Source organism: Stomoxys calcitrans, chromosome 1, assembly GCF_963082655.1.
Source record: "Stomoxys calcitrans chromosome 1, idStoCalc2.1, whole genome shotgun sequence".
In the NCBI taxonomy this organism is placed as follows: Eukaryota; Metazoa; Arthropoda; class Insecta; order Diptera; family Muscidae; genus Stomoxys; species Stomoxys calcitrans.
The window spans coordinates 228911598-228927508 of record NC_081552.1 but is presented as its reverse complement, the minus strand read 5'-3'; the positions used below and the strand labels follow the sequence as shown (position 1 = coordinate 228927508).

At 37.7% G+C, this 15911-nt stretch overlaps 1 protein-coding gene across 5 annotated transcripts in view; it reads right to left on the bottom strand.

The window, feature by feature from the left end:
• The window catches only part of LOC106088372 (protein alan shepard), a 1012027-nt gene that overhangs the window by 72758 nt on the left and 923358 nt on the right, over positions 1-15911 (bottom strand). For 4 of the 5 annotated variants that reach the window (XM_059361231.1, XM_059361228.1, XM_059361230.1 and 1 more), the window contains 2 exons: positions 10245-10492; positions 4370-4428 (listed from right to left, as the gene is read on the bottom strand). In XM_059361231.1, the coding sequence (XP_059217214.1) occupies positions 4370-4428; positions 10245-10492 (307 nt within the window). The remainder of the gene's footprint in view (positions 1-4369; positions 4429-10244; positions 10493-15911) is intronic. The other variant, XM_059361229.1, reaches the window with a different exon arrangement.

Here is a 15911-nt window from a genome sequence, read left to right as displayed (position 1 = left end):
CGGACGGACGGACAGACGGACGGCCATGGCTAGATCGACATAAAATGTCATGACGATCAAGAATATATATACTTTATGGGGTCTCAGACGAATATTTCGAGTATTTACAAACAAAATGACGAAATTATCACCATCCTATGGTGAAGGGTACGAAAAGCTGTGTCCCAATCTGTTAATCGAGCCAAACTTTGATGCTATAGCTAAATAAAGAAAATTTCCCTAGGGACCTCATCATAGAAACTTCGCGTGATACACACTACAGTTGTCGGGTAACTTTCTCGATATAACCAGTTCAGTTTTTCAGAGTACACCCCAATGAACACCTGGTCGTCTAGTTTGGTATCATCCAAATAGAAGTCTATGTAACTTCTATAGTAGTTCCTGTTCTATCAGGATTTGAAGTACTTTTTTCAAAAAAACGGCTCAGGCAGTGTGTAACCCACACTAACTGAAACATCGAACATTGAACTAAAGATAATGCGAAGACGCATGAGCAAAGAGAAAGTTCTCCTAGCCTCATCGCAGTGGTACCAGCAATTTGTCGAGCCACAATGTCCAGACTTATTGGGTGTAGCATTAAATTCGGTGCATAAACTTTTCATCGGGCTGAGTATTTAACATTCGACTTTTGAAACGCCGTCCGCTTGACCATAACACCATACAGCATTATAAATCTGACAATCGCAGTATACATCCAGTGCATGTCACTTGGTTTAAACCCCCAGCAATTTGTCGAGCCACAATGTCCAGACTTATTGGGTGTAGCATAAAATTCAGTGCATCACCTTTGAATCCGGCTGAGTATTGAACATTAGGTCGACTTTTGAAGCGCCGTTCGCTCGACCATAACACCATACAGCATTATAAGTCTGACAACTGCAGTATACATCCAGTGCATGTCACGTGGTTTAAACCCCCAGCAATTTGTCGAGCCACAATGTCCAGACTTATTGGGTGTAGCATTAAAGTCAGTGCATCAACTTTGGATCCGGTTGAGTATTTAACATTAGGTCGACTTTTGAAGCACCGTCCGCTAGACCATAACACCATATAGCAATATAAGTGTGACAACTGCAGTATACATCCAGTGCATGTCACGTGGTTTAAACTTCCAGCAATTTGTCGAGCCACAATGCCCAGACTTATTGGGTATAGCATTAAATTCGGTGCATCAACTTTGGATCTGGCTGAGTATTTAACATTCGACTTTTGAAGCGCCGTCCGCTAGACCATAACACCATATAGCAATATAAGTGTGACAACTGCAGTACACATCCAGTCCATGTCATACGGTTTAAACCCCTAACTTTGAAAATAGCTACCTTGCAGATGCCTGATTTATGCCAATTTGAAATTTGCCATCTCTTATTTAAGAAATTCGATGGTATATTGCATTCCTACATGCGGAATCGAAGTTCTCAAGTCATTTTGTGTTAACAAAATGTTGCATTAAAATCCGGACTCTAGTTATTCATACATTTTCTTAGGGTAGCATTGATGCCTAGAAACTCCAACTCCCTCATGGGGACTAGTATACCCCCATAGGATGGGGGTATACTAGTCTAGTTTTTCCGTTTGTAACACCTCCGACCGTCCATCAGTCGACGGTCTGAGGTGTATCGAGTATCGAGTCCATGATAGCGGTAGAACGAGTAAAGCTAGCCGCTTGAAATTTTGCACAGATATTAAATATTGGTGTAGGTCGTTGGGGATTGCAAATGGGCCATATCGGTTCAGATTTACCAATCTCTTGATATGACTTCTTGAGCCCCTGGAAGCCGCAATTATTGTCTGATGTGGTTGAAATTTTGCGTGTAGTGTTCTATTAGGACTTCCAACAACTGTGCAAAATACGGTCCGAATCGGTGTATAACCTGATATAGCTGCCATATAAACCGATCTCCCGATTTGATTTCTTGAGCTCTTGCAAGCCACAATTTTCATCCGATTTGGCTGAAATTTTGCACATAGTGTTCTGTTATGACATCCAACAATTGTGCCTAGTGCGGTCCAAATCGGTCTATAACCAGATATAGCTCCCATATAAACCGATCTCCCGATTTGACTTCTTGAGCCCATGAAAGCCACAATTTTTGTTCGATTTGGCTGAAATTTTGCACATAGTGTTCTGTTATGACATCCAACAATTCTGCCTAGTGCGGTCCAAATCGGCCCATAACCAGATATAGCTCCCATATAAACCGATTTCCCGATTTGATTTCTTGAGCTCTTGCAAGCCACAATTTTCATCCGATTTGGCTGAAATTTTGCACATAGTGTTCTGTTATGACATCCAACAATTGTGCCTAGTGCGGTCCAAATCGGTCTATAACCAGATATAGCTCCCATATAAACCGATCTCCCGATTTGACTTCTTGAGCCCATGAAAGCCACAATTTTTGTTCGATTTGGCTGAAATTTTGCACATAGTTGTCTGTTATGACTTCCAACAACTGTGCGAGGTACAGTTGTAATCAGTCTATAACCTGATATAGCTCCCATATAAACCGATCTCCCGATTTGACTTCTTGAGCGCCTGGAAGCGTCAATTTTCATCCGATTTAGCTGAGATTTTGTACATAGTGTTCTGTTATGACATCCAAAAAATGTGCCTGGTGCGGTCCAAATCGGTCTATAACCTGATATAGCTCCCATATAAACCGATCTCCCGATTTGACTTCTTGAGCCCCTGGAAGCCTCTATTTTCATCCGATTTGGCACAAATTTTGCACATAGTGTTACGTTATGATTCCCAACAACTGTGCCTAGTGCGGTCCAAATAAGTCTATAACCTGATATAGCTCCCATATAAACCGATCTCCCGATTTAACTTCTTGAGCCCCTGGAAGCCTCAATTCTCATCCAAATTGCCTGAAATTTTGCATATAGTATTCTGTTGTGACTCTCATCAACTGCGCCAAGTATGGTCCAATTCGGTCTATAACTAGATATAGCTCCCATGTTTTAGCAGAACCCATGGTGGTGGTTTCCCTAGATTCGGCCCGGCCAAACTTAGCACGCTTTTACTTTTTTTACACATTACAACTAATCTACATAGCTTTATAACTATACCAATTAAAATCCAATGCATTTCAAAGAATCACACAAAAAATTTGCAACTATCGATAGCAAGCAATTATTTTGATGGCAAGTACAGGGAAAAAAAACGCGCAACTCTACTAAGAAAAAGTGCAATTTTACAATGAGATGAATATGATGATCCAACACAATCGATAAGGGAAATTAAATGATACAACAAATATAAAACAACAACAAAAACTTAATGAAAATTAATTAAACCATAACAACAACAACAACAACAACAACATTTTCAATAGACAAGGAGAATTTCAAAAAAAAAACAACAAACATATAAAAAGAAAGGAAAACAGAACAAAAAAACTACACAAATTGATTTCATATAAAAAATTTAAATACTACACACAGGCACACAAACATATACACATATACACACCGAGAATGTTATATAACAAAAGGGGGGGGGGGCGGGGAAAGGAAGTAAAGGGAATTAAACAATTAACTTAACATTTGACTCTGTTTCTTATTTCCGTTATTGCTTTGACCCGATGTCACTGGGCCCCCATGCAGTTCTAAGATGGGTGAGCAAGAGATGGCGGGTATTGTAATCAAACAAATACCATGACTCGCATAAAGATAGACAGACTGATAGTGAGCGGAGTAATGAAATGGAAACGGAATTGAATGTAAAGCTAAACTTTTGTTTACACCCACTCCACACCAAGAACGTATGTACATTAGGGTGGGTTAATTTGCAAGGACCAAAAAAAATTGAAAACCATTCCCTCACCGATTGGTCTAAACAATGGAACTACGTTGGTACTAAACGGGAATTAGGCAAGGATTGTTCATTAACCCCACATGCTTGGGCTTTAACATCAACAAAAAATTATAAGAAATTTTGCCATAGAAACCAAGGGCATTAAATTAAAATAGAATTTTCAATGACAATCTTATCTTTGGTCCACAGAGATTTGCGAGTTTGCCACATATGTGTTTTGCTGACCATTGATTTCCTGGGCAAAATTTCTTTGAATTTGTCTTAGATGAAGAGTTTGACAAACGCAAAAACTAACCCACCCTAAGGTAATACAACGAAATAATCGCACCAACACCACATACATACTTAGCTACACTTACACTATTACCTCCGGAGGCGGAGATACACACACACATACATACACAGGAACAAACTGACTGAACAAACAAACGATTACAGAAAATTTACAACAAATACAGAATACAGGAAAACAACAAAAAACAGAAAATAACAATAATAATAATAAAAAAAACTAAAGTTGATGGAAAAATGGTGAAAAGCAAAAAATACCTTTACATTTATTTGTTGTTTTATCTAAAATAGCCTTCGTGGAAATAATTGTTCCGTATCTGTGGAAGAGAAAAATAGAAAAAATGCATGTTAACAAAATGTTTTATAATGCATTTAATAAAGTTAATTAAATTTAAATTCACTTGTTGTTACTTTTTTTTTTGTAAATGTATCAAGCATGTAAATAAAGATTAAGGTCAATCATACACTCAGAAAAAGCGGTTCATAGAATTCTTCGTAGACAAATGACAACATTATTGCAAATTACCCAAAATCTGACGAACATATATATGGCAACTATATCTAAATCTGAACCGATATATCTGAACCGATTTCAAGCAAACTTCTCAGATGTTGTGGTAGTCGTCAAGGAAGGCGTTGTGCAAAAGTTTGGCAAGAATTGCCAATAAATGTGTTTGCAGTGGCTCTAGAAGTGATAATTGGGCGATATTTTGGGTTGCCCAAAAAGTAATTGCGGATTTTTTAAAAGAAAGTAAATGCATTTTTAATAAAACTTAGAATGAACTTTAATCAAATATACTTTTTTTACACTTTTTTTCTAAAGCAAGCTAAAAGTAACAGCTGATAACTGACAGAAGAAAGAATGCAATTACAGAGTCACAAGCTGTGAAAAAATTTGGCAACGCCGACTATATGAAAAATCCGCAATTACTTTTTGGCTATATCTATATCTAAATCGGAACCGATTTCTATGAAATTCACCAGTAATGTCGAGAGTCATAAGAAAATCCTTCCTGCCAAATTTTGAGGGAATCGGTGAACAAATGACCATTTTAGTGCATTATTACTGAAAATCGGACGAACATATATACGGGAGCTATATCTAAATCTGAACCGATTTCAAGCAATCTTATCAGATATTGTGGTAGTCGTCAGGGAAAGGGTTGTGCAAAATTTTGGCAAGATTCGTCAATAAATACGCTTGCTGTGACTCCAAAAGTTAAAATCGAGCGATGTATATATACTAGAGTTATATCTAAATCTGAACCGATTTCCATGGAAACCACCAATAATGTCAAGAGTCAAGAGAAAATTCATCCTCTTAAATTTCGAGAGAATCGGTTAACAAATGACCATTTTATTGCATTATTACTGCAAATCGGACGAACATATATATGGGAGCTATATATAAATCTGAACCGATCTGGAGCAAACGTCTCAAATATAGTGGTAGTTAACGAGGAAAGCATTGTTCAAAGTTTTTGCAAAAATTGCCCATAAATGTGTTTGCAGTGGCTCTAGAAGTGATAATTGGGCGATATATATATATGGCAGCTATATCTAAATCTGAACCGATTACTATGGAATTCACTAGAAATATTGAAAATCATAAGAAAAACCTTCCTGCAAAATTTCGAGAGATTCGGTTAACAAACGAGCAACTTATTGCAATATTTCTCAAAATCGGACGAACATATATATGGGAGCTATATCTAAATCTGAACCAATTTCAATCAAACTTCTCAGATGCTGTGGTAGTCGTCAAAGAAAGCGTTGTGCAAAATATCGGCAAGATTCGTCAATAAATACGCTTGCTGTGACTCTAAAAGTTCAAATCGAGCGATGTATATATACTAGAGCTGTATCTAAATCTGAACCGATTTCCATGGAAATCACCAATAATGTCAAGAGTCATGAAATTCATCCTCTTTAATTTCGGAGAATCGGTTAAGAAATGACCATATTATTGCATTATTACCGCAAATCGGACGAACATATACAAAAAGGAGATATATCCAAATCTGAACCGATTTTTCCAATTTCAATAGGCTTCGTCTTTGGGCCGAAAAACATGCCTGTACCATATTTTAAGACGATCGTGTGAAAACTGCGACCTGTACCTTGTGCCTAACACAACTCATTGTCCCAAATTTCGGCGACATCGGAAGATGTGCCTTTTATGGGCCCAAGACCTTACATCGAGAGATCGGTCTATATGACAGCTATATCCAAATCTGGGCCGATCTGAAGTAAATTGAAGAAAGATGTCGAAGGGCCTAACGCAAACAAATGTCCTAAATTTCAGCATAATCGGATAATAAATGCGTATTTTATGGGCCTAAAACCTTACATCGACAGATCGGTCTATATGGCAGCTATATCCAAATCTGGTCCGATCTGGGCCAAATTGAAGAAGTATGTGGAAGGGCCTTACACAACTCACTGTACCGAATTTCAGCAAAATCGAATAATAAATGTGGCCTTTATGGGCCTAAGACCCAAAATCGGCGGATCGGTCTATATGGGGGCTATATCAAGATATAGTCCGATATAGCCCATCTTCGAATTTAACCTGCTTATGGACCAAAAAAGAATCTGTGCTAAGTTTCATTTTAATATCTGTATTTTTAGAGACGGACAGACGGACGGACAGACGGACGGACATGGCTTGATCATCTTAGGGGTATATTTTAATATACCCCCATCCTCTGGTGGAAGGTATAAAAATTTACGCGAAAACGATAAAAATTCCTACAGACAAGCACTCCAGAAATCGTTCAGAATTATTTTCGAACTGTCAAAAAAAAATATTAAAAGACTCGTACATGAAGTTCAGAACTCTTTCAGAATTGTCGGAAAAAAAATTCCTCAGAAAATTAAACAGAATTCGAAACAATTTCGGTAAGATCTTGTTGGAAGAGTTCAGAATTTGTATAGAAATGTCTGACATTCGATATTTGGTTCACTGGGTGGTTCGGGCTCAATTACGATCCGGCATATGCAGCCGCTTCAATTCCTACAGAGCAAGGATTGATGCCAACGTGCAACGCCACACGTCACCTGTTTAACTGCCCAGCCAGACCCACTTGTCTTAGATCTAGATCCCTCTGAATACCTCCCATCTAAGTCGCAGAGTTCCTGCATCTGGATACTCAACAGAATCAAGCAGAGGAAGGATAGAACACAATACACTACTACAACAACAACAACAATCATTAGGGCGCCCGTCACCTGGGTAACATCTCTGTTCTTTCAATGTCAAATTTTATAAAAATTTCTGTCGGTTTCGGTGAGAGGGTAGAGAGAAGTTTGACATGGTATAAACAGAAATGTAGCCAGCATTTGGTGAGGATGAAACCACCTCGGAAAATTATTATAAACCGGACGTCCATCGGCATGGGCGGACATGTTGAACTATGCGTTACCATGGCCCCCTCCGAACGTTCTATTCACTCTTTGGCATAGGTAATTTTAAAATAACTTTTTGCTAAATGTAAAAATTACCTTCAATTTCTGCAGAACCGCCTGATAAAATTATGTTAATTTAAATATTTGTGATTGAAAATCAACAATTCCCTTGAAACGTTTGCCCCTCTTAAGGAATAATTTTGGAACATTGCTGTCTCTGCAAACGTCTTTCATCTAAAATTTCACTTTCGCATAAAAAAGCGGGTAACCATCACATATACCAGCCCAAAGCAAAAATCCCACGAGTAAAATGAATTGTTTTCAATATCCAAGTTTTAGTTGGTAATTGCCAAGAAAATACAACCAATCACTTTTCTTAGGAAAAGACCTCAAACCGACTCCGACTCCGTATTTTATGATTCTCAGAAAAATGTAATTGCAAACTTGAAAAAGAATAGCTAACACAGGCAATACTTGGTTTTGCCAGGGGCATTTGAATTTGCAAAATTCACAATTGGCGAAGGTGGAGTGAGAGCGAAAGAGGGTGGTGGGGGACCCACAAAACCAGGCAAAATACTGTGTGTGCAGATAGGTGAATGAATAAATCATCAATAACCAAATAAGCAAAACAGTGTTAAACTTTTTTTCGAAGTCGTGATGAAGCCTCGTAGCTACATAGCTAGCTACCTACCTACATAGAAACATACACATGTAGTCTCCATTATTTATAACTTATATAATGAAATAAAGTCATGATTTCGAAAAACAAATTGCCCCAAGTCTGTTGGGTAAATAAATAGGAAAAAAAAACCAAATAAAAACCAGTAAGGAAAGGCAAAAGTCGGGCGATGCCGACTTTATAATACCCTACACCTACCCTATAAACACAAAAGGGGGGTCTACATCTAATTCTGATTGCTTGCCAAAATGTGACAAACAAATATATGGGAGCTATATCTAGGGTTGCCCAAAAAGTAATTGCGGATTTTTCATATAGTCGGCGTTGACAAATTTTTTTCACAGCTTGTGACTCTGTAATTGCATTGTTTCTTCTGTCAGTTATCAGCTGTTACTTTAAGCTTGCTTTAGAAAAAAAGTGTAAATAAAGTATATTTGATTAAAGTTCATTCTAAGTTCTATTAAAAATGCATTTACTTTCTTTTAAAAAATCCGCAATTACTTTTTGGGCAACCCAATATGTCCGATTGTTGGGGGGTTTTTGGGCAGTGAGGTGATCCTTTAAACACTTGGCCCTGAAAATATATCAAAATCGTGCTCTACCCTCAAATATCATTTATTTGAACCTTCCTTTGAGGAAGCATGAGGCATTTACTTTCTTTTAAAAAATCCGCAATTACTTTTTGGGCAACCCAATAAATCTGAACCGAATTCGATCAAACTTTATAGATATTGTGGAATTCGTCGAGGAAAGCGTTGTACAAAATTTTGGCAAGATTGGTCAATAAATGCGCTTGCAGTGGATCTAGGAGGGAAAATCGGGCGATATATTGTATATACATGAGACCTATATCCAAATCTGAACCGATTTCTATGAAATTGACCTATAATATCGAGAGTCATAAGAAAATCCCTCCTGCCAAATTTCGAGAGAATCGGATAACAAATAACCATTTTATTGCATTATTACTGCAAATCGGACGAACATATATATGGAAGCTATATACAAATCTGAACCGATTTCTATGAAATTCACTAATAACATCGAGAGTCATAAGAAAATCCCTCCTGCCAAAATTCGAGAGAATCGGATAACAAATGACCATTTTATTGCTGTATTATTGCAAATCGGGCGAACATATATATGGGAGCTATATGCAAATCTGAACCGATTTCTATGAAATTCGCCAGTAATATTGAGAGGCATAAGAAATCCTTCCTCCTAAATTTCGAGAGAATCGGATGACAAATGACCATTTTATTGCATTATTACTGCAAATCGGACGAACATATATATGACAGCTATATCCAAATCTGAACCGATTTCTATGAAATTCACCAGTAATACTGAGAGTCATAAGAAAATCCTTCCTGCCAAATTTCGAGAGAATAGGTTAGCAATTGACCATTTTATTGCTGTATTACTGCAAATCGGACGAATATATGTATGGGAGCTATATCCAAATCTGAACCGATTTCTATAAAATTCACCAATAATATTGAGAGTTATAAGAAACTCCTTCCTGCCAAATTTCGAGAGAATAGGTTTACAAATGACCATTTTATTGCTGTATTACTTGAAATCGGATGAACATATATATGGGAGCTATATACAAATCTGAACCGATTTTTTCTAATTTCAATAGGCTTCGCCTCTATACCGAAAAACATGCCCATACCAAATTTGGAGACGATCGAATGAAAATTGCGACCTGTAGTTTATACACACATTAAAGTGGGCAGACGGACTGACAGACGGACGGACGGACAGACAGACAGACAGATGGACATAGCTAAATCGAATCAGAAAGTGATTCAGAGTCGATCGCTATACGTATCAATGGGTCTATCTCCCTTCCTTTTGGGTGTTACAAACAAATTGCACATAGTTATAATACCCTGTACCACAGTAGTGGTGTAGGGTATAAAAATATGCAAACTTTCTTCTTTGGCAAAATTTGATTTAAAAATTTGTGGTTTTGGGCCATTGGTTTGTGTTTCTTTTTTTTTTGTGGTAAATAGGGATGTTAGCAGTGGCAATACTTACTGTGCACACATAGTAACTAAATCTTTGTCGGTTGTGCCTTGTTGCAGACCTCGTATGTATAAATTTGTTTTGGACAATTGTTCGCCTTGATGATTTTGTGTTGTACCATTGTTAGGACCCATTGTTGTTGTATTTGTATTGGTATTACTTAGACTAGTACTTAATGTTCCACTCTGGGATCCGGTATTTGATGAGCTGCTTGAATTTGTATTACTTGGAGATGTGGCTGTGGGTACACGCTGACCGTACTGCAATAATAAAAATTGAAAAGAGAGAGAGAGAGAGAAAGTGTAATCAGTAAAAAAAGTAAACAAAAAAACAGTGGTTATATTATATGGGGTAGAAATTAGTCATTGCAGTGTACGCATATGGGTAAATCCACAGCAAGCTAGAAAATAAATGCATTTTGCAATATGATGACTTAAGCTGGCTCAAATCTTGGTAAGTAAGTTTATATCTCTCGTATATGACAGCTAACATATATTAAACAAGTTATAGTCCGATTCGGATCATAAATGAATACTGAATATTGTAGAAGTCATTGTGTAATATTTCGGTACATTCGTATAAGAATTGCGCCTTGTAGGGGCTCAAGAAGCAAAATCGGAAAATAGGTTTATATGGGAGCTGTATCAAGCTATTGATCGATTCAGACCATATTAGACACGTATGTTGAAGGTCATGCGAGAAGCCGTTGTACAAAATTTCAGCCAAATCGGTTGAGAATTGCGCCCTCTAGAGGCTCAAGAAGTCAAGATCCCAAATCGGATTATATTACGCCTATACCAGATTATGAACCGATTTGAATCATACTTAACACAGTTGTTGGAAGTGATACCAAAACACTACGTGCAAAATTTCAATCAAATCGGACTTGAATTGCGCCCTCTAGAGGCTCAAGAAGTCAAGACTCAAGATCGGTTTATATGGCACCTATTTCAAAACATTGACCGATTTCAATCATACTTAACACAGTTGTTGGAAGTGATACCAAAACACCACGTGCAAAATTTCAGTCCAATCGGACGAGAGTTGCGCCCTCTAGAGGCTCAAAAAGTCAAGACCCTAAATCGGCTTATATGGCAGCTATATCAAAACATGTACCGATTTGGCCCATTTACAATCCCAACCGACCTACACTAATAAAAAGTATTTGTGCGAAATTTCAAGCGGCTAGCTTTACTTCTTCGAAAGTTAGCGTGCTTTCGACAGACAGACGGACGGACGGACAAGGCTAGATCGACTTAAAATGACATCACGATCAAGAATATATATTCTCTATGGGGTCTAAGAGGCATATTTCGAGGTGTTACAAACAGAATGACAAAATTAGTATACCCCCATCCTATGGTGGAGGGTATAAAAAAACGAGCTTTAGCCGGCCCGCTCTGCTGCGCCTTCATTAGCACCACGCTAAAAATAAGTTTCTTATGTACCTCCCCAGTAAAATTTGTTTATCTTCTACCAGCTACGTTTTATTGAAGCTCATATAGGCATGATTGACAAATATGCAAATTTTGGGAGGTGTTATGAGTGGTAGGCAACCTCCTGTCACTTGAACCTTAATGATACCCTACACCAATACTGTGGTACAGGGTATTATAACTTAGTGCATTTATTTGTAACACCCAAAAGGAAGTGAGGTAGACCCATTGATAAGTATACCGAACGACTCAGAATCACTTTCTGATTTGATTAAGCTATGTCCATCCATCCGTCTGTCTGTATGGCTGTATGTCCGTCTGTCTGTCTGTCTGTCTGTCTGTCCGTCTATCTATGTTAATTTGTGTACAAACTTCAGGTCGCAATTTTCATCCGATCATTTTCAAATTTGGTAGGGGCATGTTTTTCGGCCTAGAAACGAAGCCGGTTGCAACTGGAAAAAATCGGTTCAGATTTGGATATAGCTCTTACATATAAGTTCGTCCGATTTTCAGTAATAATGCAATAAAATGGTCATTTGTTCACCGATTCTCTCTAAATTTGGCAGGAAGGATTTTCTTATATCTCTTGATATTACTAGAGAACTTCATAGAAATCGATTCAGATTTGGATATAACTCCCACATATAAGCTCGTCCGATTTTCAGTAATAATGCAATAAAATGGTCATTTGTTCACTGATTCTCTCTAAATTTGGCAGGAAGGATTTTCTTATGGCTCTTGATATTACTAGAGAACTTCATAGAAATCGGTTCAGATTTGGATATAGCTCCCACATATAAGTTCGTCCGATTTTCAGTAATAATGCAATAAAATGGTCATTTGTTCACCGATTCTCTCTTAATTTGGCAGGAAGGATTTTCTTATGGCTCTTGATATTACTAGAGAACTTCATAGAAATCGATTCAGATTTGGATATAACTCCCACATATAAGTTCGTCCGATTTTCAGTAATAATGCAATAAAATGGTCATTTGTTCACCGATTCTCTCTAAATTTGGCAGGAAGGATTTTCTTATGACTCGTGATATTACTGACGAATTTCATAGAAATCGGTTCAGATTTGGATATAGCTCCCACATATATGTTCGTCCGATTTTCAGTAATAATACAATAAAATGATTATTTGTTCACCGATTCTCTTGAAATTTGGTAGGAAGGATTTTTTCTTCACTCTCGATATTACTGGTGAATTTCATAGAAATCGGTTCAGATTAAGATATATATATCTTATAAATAAAAATCTATTTGTGTTTGTTTGCTTGTTTGTTTGTATGTTCCTTATAGACTCAGAAACGGCTAAGCCGATTTTCTTGAAATTTTCACTGATGGTGCATAATGATCTCGTGGTGAAAATAGGGTACTACCGATAGGGGGGTTCTGAAGGGGGAGCGGACCCTCCCCCTTACCCTAATTTTCAGAAACGCCAGATCTTGGAGATGGATGGTGCGATTTAAAGGAAATTTTGTGTGCTCTCACCTACAAACTAAAATTTGGTATTAAAATTTCGGATGGGGTACCTAGGGGCTGCGCCCCACCTCAAAATCTACCAAATATATATATACACCAATCACGACAATATGGGACTCAAATGAAAGGTATTTAAGATTAGAATATGTATCTGATATGCAATTGTCGGACCAAGTGTTTGGGGGACCACCCCAACCCCCAAAACACCCCTAAATCGGACATATTTAACGACCATGACAATATGGGACTCAAGTGAAAGGTATTTGCGAGTAAAATGACCATGGCAATATGGGGCTTAAATGCAAGGTATTTGAGTGTAGAATACTAATCTGATATCAGGATGGGAGACCAAGTGTTTGAGGGGCCGCCCATCCCCGAGAACATCCCCCAAAGAAGACAAATTTACGACCAAAGCAATATGGGTCTTTGGAAGTAAAGCACGAATCTGATATTAATGTTCGGGAAAAGTGTCACCCCCATAACAACACCCAAATAAGAAGTATTTGCTGACCATTGCAATATGAGTTGGCCAAAAAGTAATTGCGGATTTTTCATAAAGTCGGCGTTGACAAATTTTTTCACAGCTTGTGACTCTGTAATTGCATTCTTTCTTCTGTCAGTTATCAGCTGTTACTTTAAGCTTGCTTTAGAAAAAAAGTGTAAAAAAAGTATTTTTGATTAAAGTTCATTCTAAGTTTTATTAAAAATGCATTAACTTTCTTTTAAAAAATCCGCAATTACTTTTTGGGCAACCCAATAGAACACGAATCTGATATATTTTCATAGCCAAGTCACTCAGTGGCCGCACCATCTCCCAAAACACCCCCCCAACCCGGTCATGTTTGCCGACTATGGAAAAATGGAGCTCAAATGTAGGGTATTTGGGAGTAGATCATGAATCTGACATTAACATTCGGGACCAACTGTCTAGAACGTATTTGCTCGCCAAGACAATTTGGGTCTTCAAGACAATGGAGCTCGATATTCATAGTTTTTAAAGCCCATTGCCCAAACCGGATACATTTGCTGGCTTTTTGCAATAAGGGGTTTAAATTAATGGCATTTGAGATTAGAAAACGAATTTGGTATCCAAATTTGAGGATAATGGAAATATGGGGTTCAAATTTATGAGAATAGAGCACGTTGCTGATATATTTTCAGGGCTTAGTGATTGGGGTACCACCCCACTCCACAGAACACCCCTAAAATACCCCTTAAAGAGCAATTTTTTACCGGCCGTAGCAATATGGGGCTTAGATAAAGGTATTTGGGAATAGAATATGAATTTGATATCGAAATGGAGGACCATCCCCAAAACACCCCCCAAAGGGTAAAAATTTTTCGACCACGCCAATATGTGGCTCAAATAAAAGGTTTTTGAGATTAGAAAAGGAATTTGATAACACAATTTTGGGACAATGGGGAACTCCTCATCCTGTAAACTGTCTTCAAAACCAATGGCAATATGGGGTTTAAAAAATGGTATTTGAGAGAAGAGCACGATGCTGATATTTTTTCAGGGCCGAGTGTCTGGGAGAGCACCTCACACCCGAAAACACCCCTAAATCAGACATCATGAGAATATATATATATATATATATATATACATTACACAGGTCTCCAACATATATTGGGTTGCCCAAAAAGGAATTGCGGATTTTTTAAATGCATTTTTAATAAAACTTAGAATGAACTTTAATCAAATATACTTTTTTTACACTTTTTTTTACAGCTGATAACTGACAGAAGAAAGAATGCAATTACAGAGTCACAAGCTGTGAAAAAAATTGTCAAAGCCGAGACTACATGAAAAAACCGCAATTACTTTTTGGGCAACCCAATAATTTATTTGTGGTCCAAATCGGACCATATCTTGATATCGCTCTAATAGCAGAGCAAATCATTTCCTATATCCTTTTTTGCCTAAGAAGAGATGCCGGGAAAAGAACTTGACAAATGCGGTCCATGGTGGAGAGGGTATATAAGATTCGGCCCGGCCGAACTTAGCACGCTAGATAAGATTTCGTCACAAATCTTCGAGTGTAACATTTTCGTAACCCTTTTTTGCTATCATATTTTAATACAAAGTATTTGCAGAAGAAAATGTTTCATTTTAATATTCGATGCTTGTTTAGCAATCTTTGCATGCACAATGTTTGTGCAATGAAATTTAACCTCGCAGCTATTGTGAAAAAAAGAGTGAAAATTGTATCTGCAACATTTTTTATTGAATATTTTGCTCTTTTTCCGTTTTTTTTTTTCTTTTGGAAATGGCCTTTTGGCATAGTTGCTATTTGTTGTTGCTATTGCTATAATCATGTAGTATAACAGGTGCTCAATAATTTACAAATTCGCCTATGGCCCCCATTGAAAGCGAACGAAAAAAAAAACAACCATGAAAATATAGCTCTCGAATTGAAACGTGGCCATTGGGAAGATATGGAAGAAATATGAACTGCTATAAGTGTATGCAGTAGGTAGAGGTATGCAGCAGGCAGGCAGAAAGGCAGGCAGACGGCAGTCAAACAGTTGCTGCTTTGGCACTATGGCTTTGGTAATGGGGGTGGTGATGGGCCATAGACCCTAACTGATATAGCGATGCTATCAACTTTTCAAATGCAGATTTTTTGCCCTGCCATGACCAGCTATGCTGTGAAAGTCTACTTAATTCGCTGAAACGCTACTTTGTATCTGTTTGCCTTGCTCGTGTGCTCGTTTTTTGTGTTCACAGCAGAGATTATGGCCGCCGATGGCT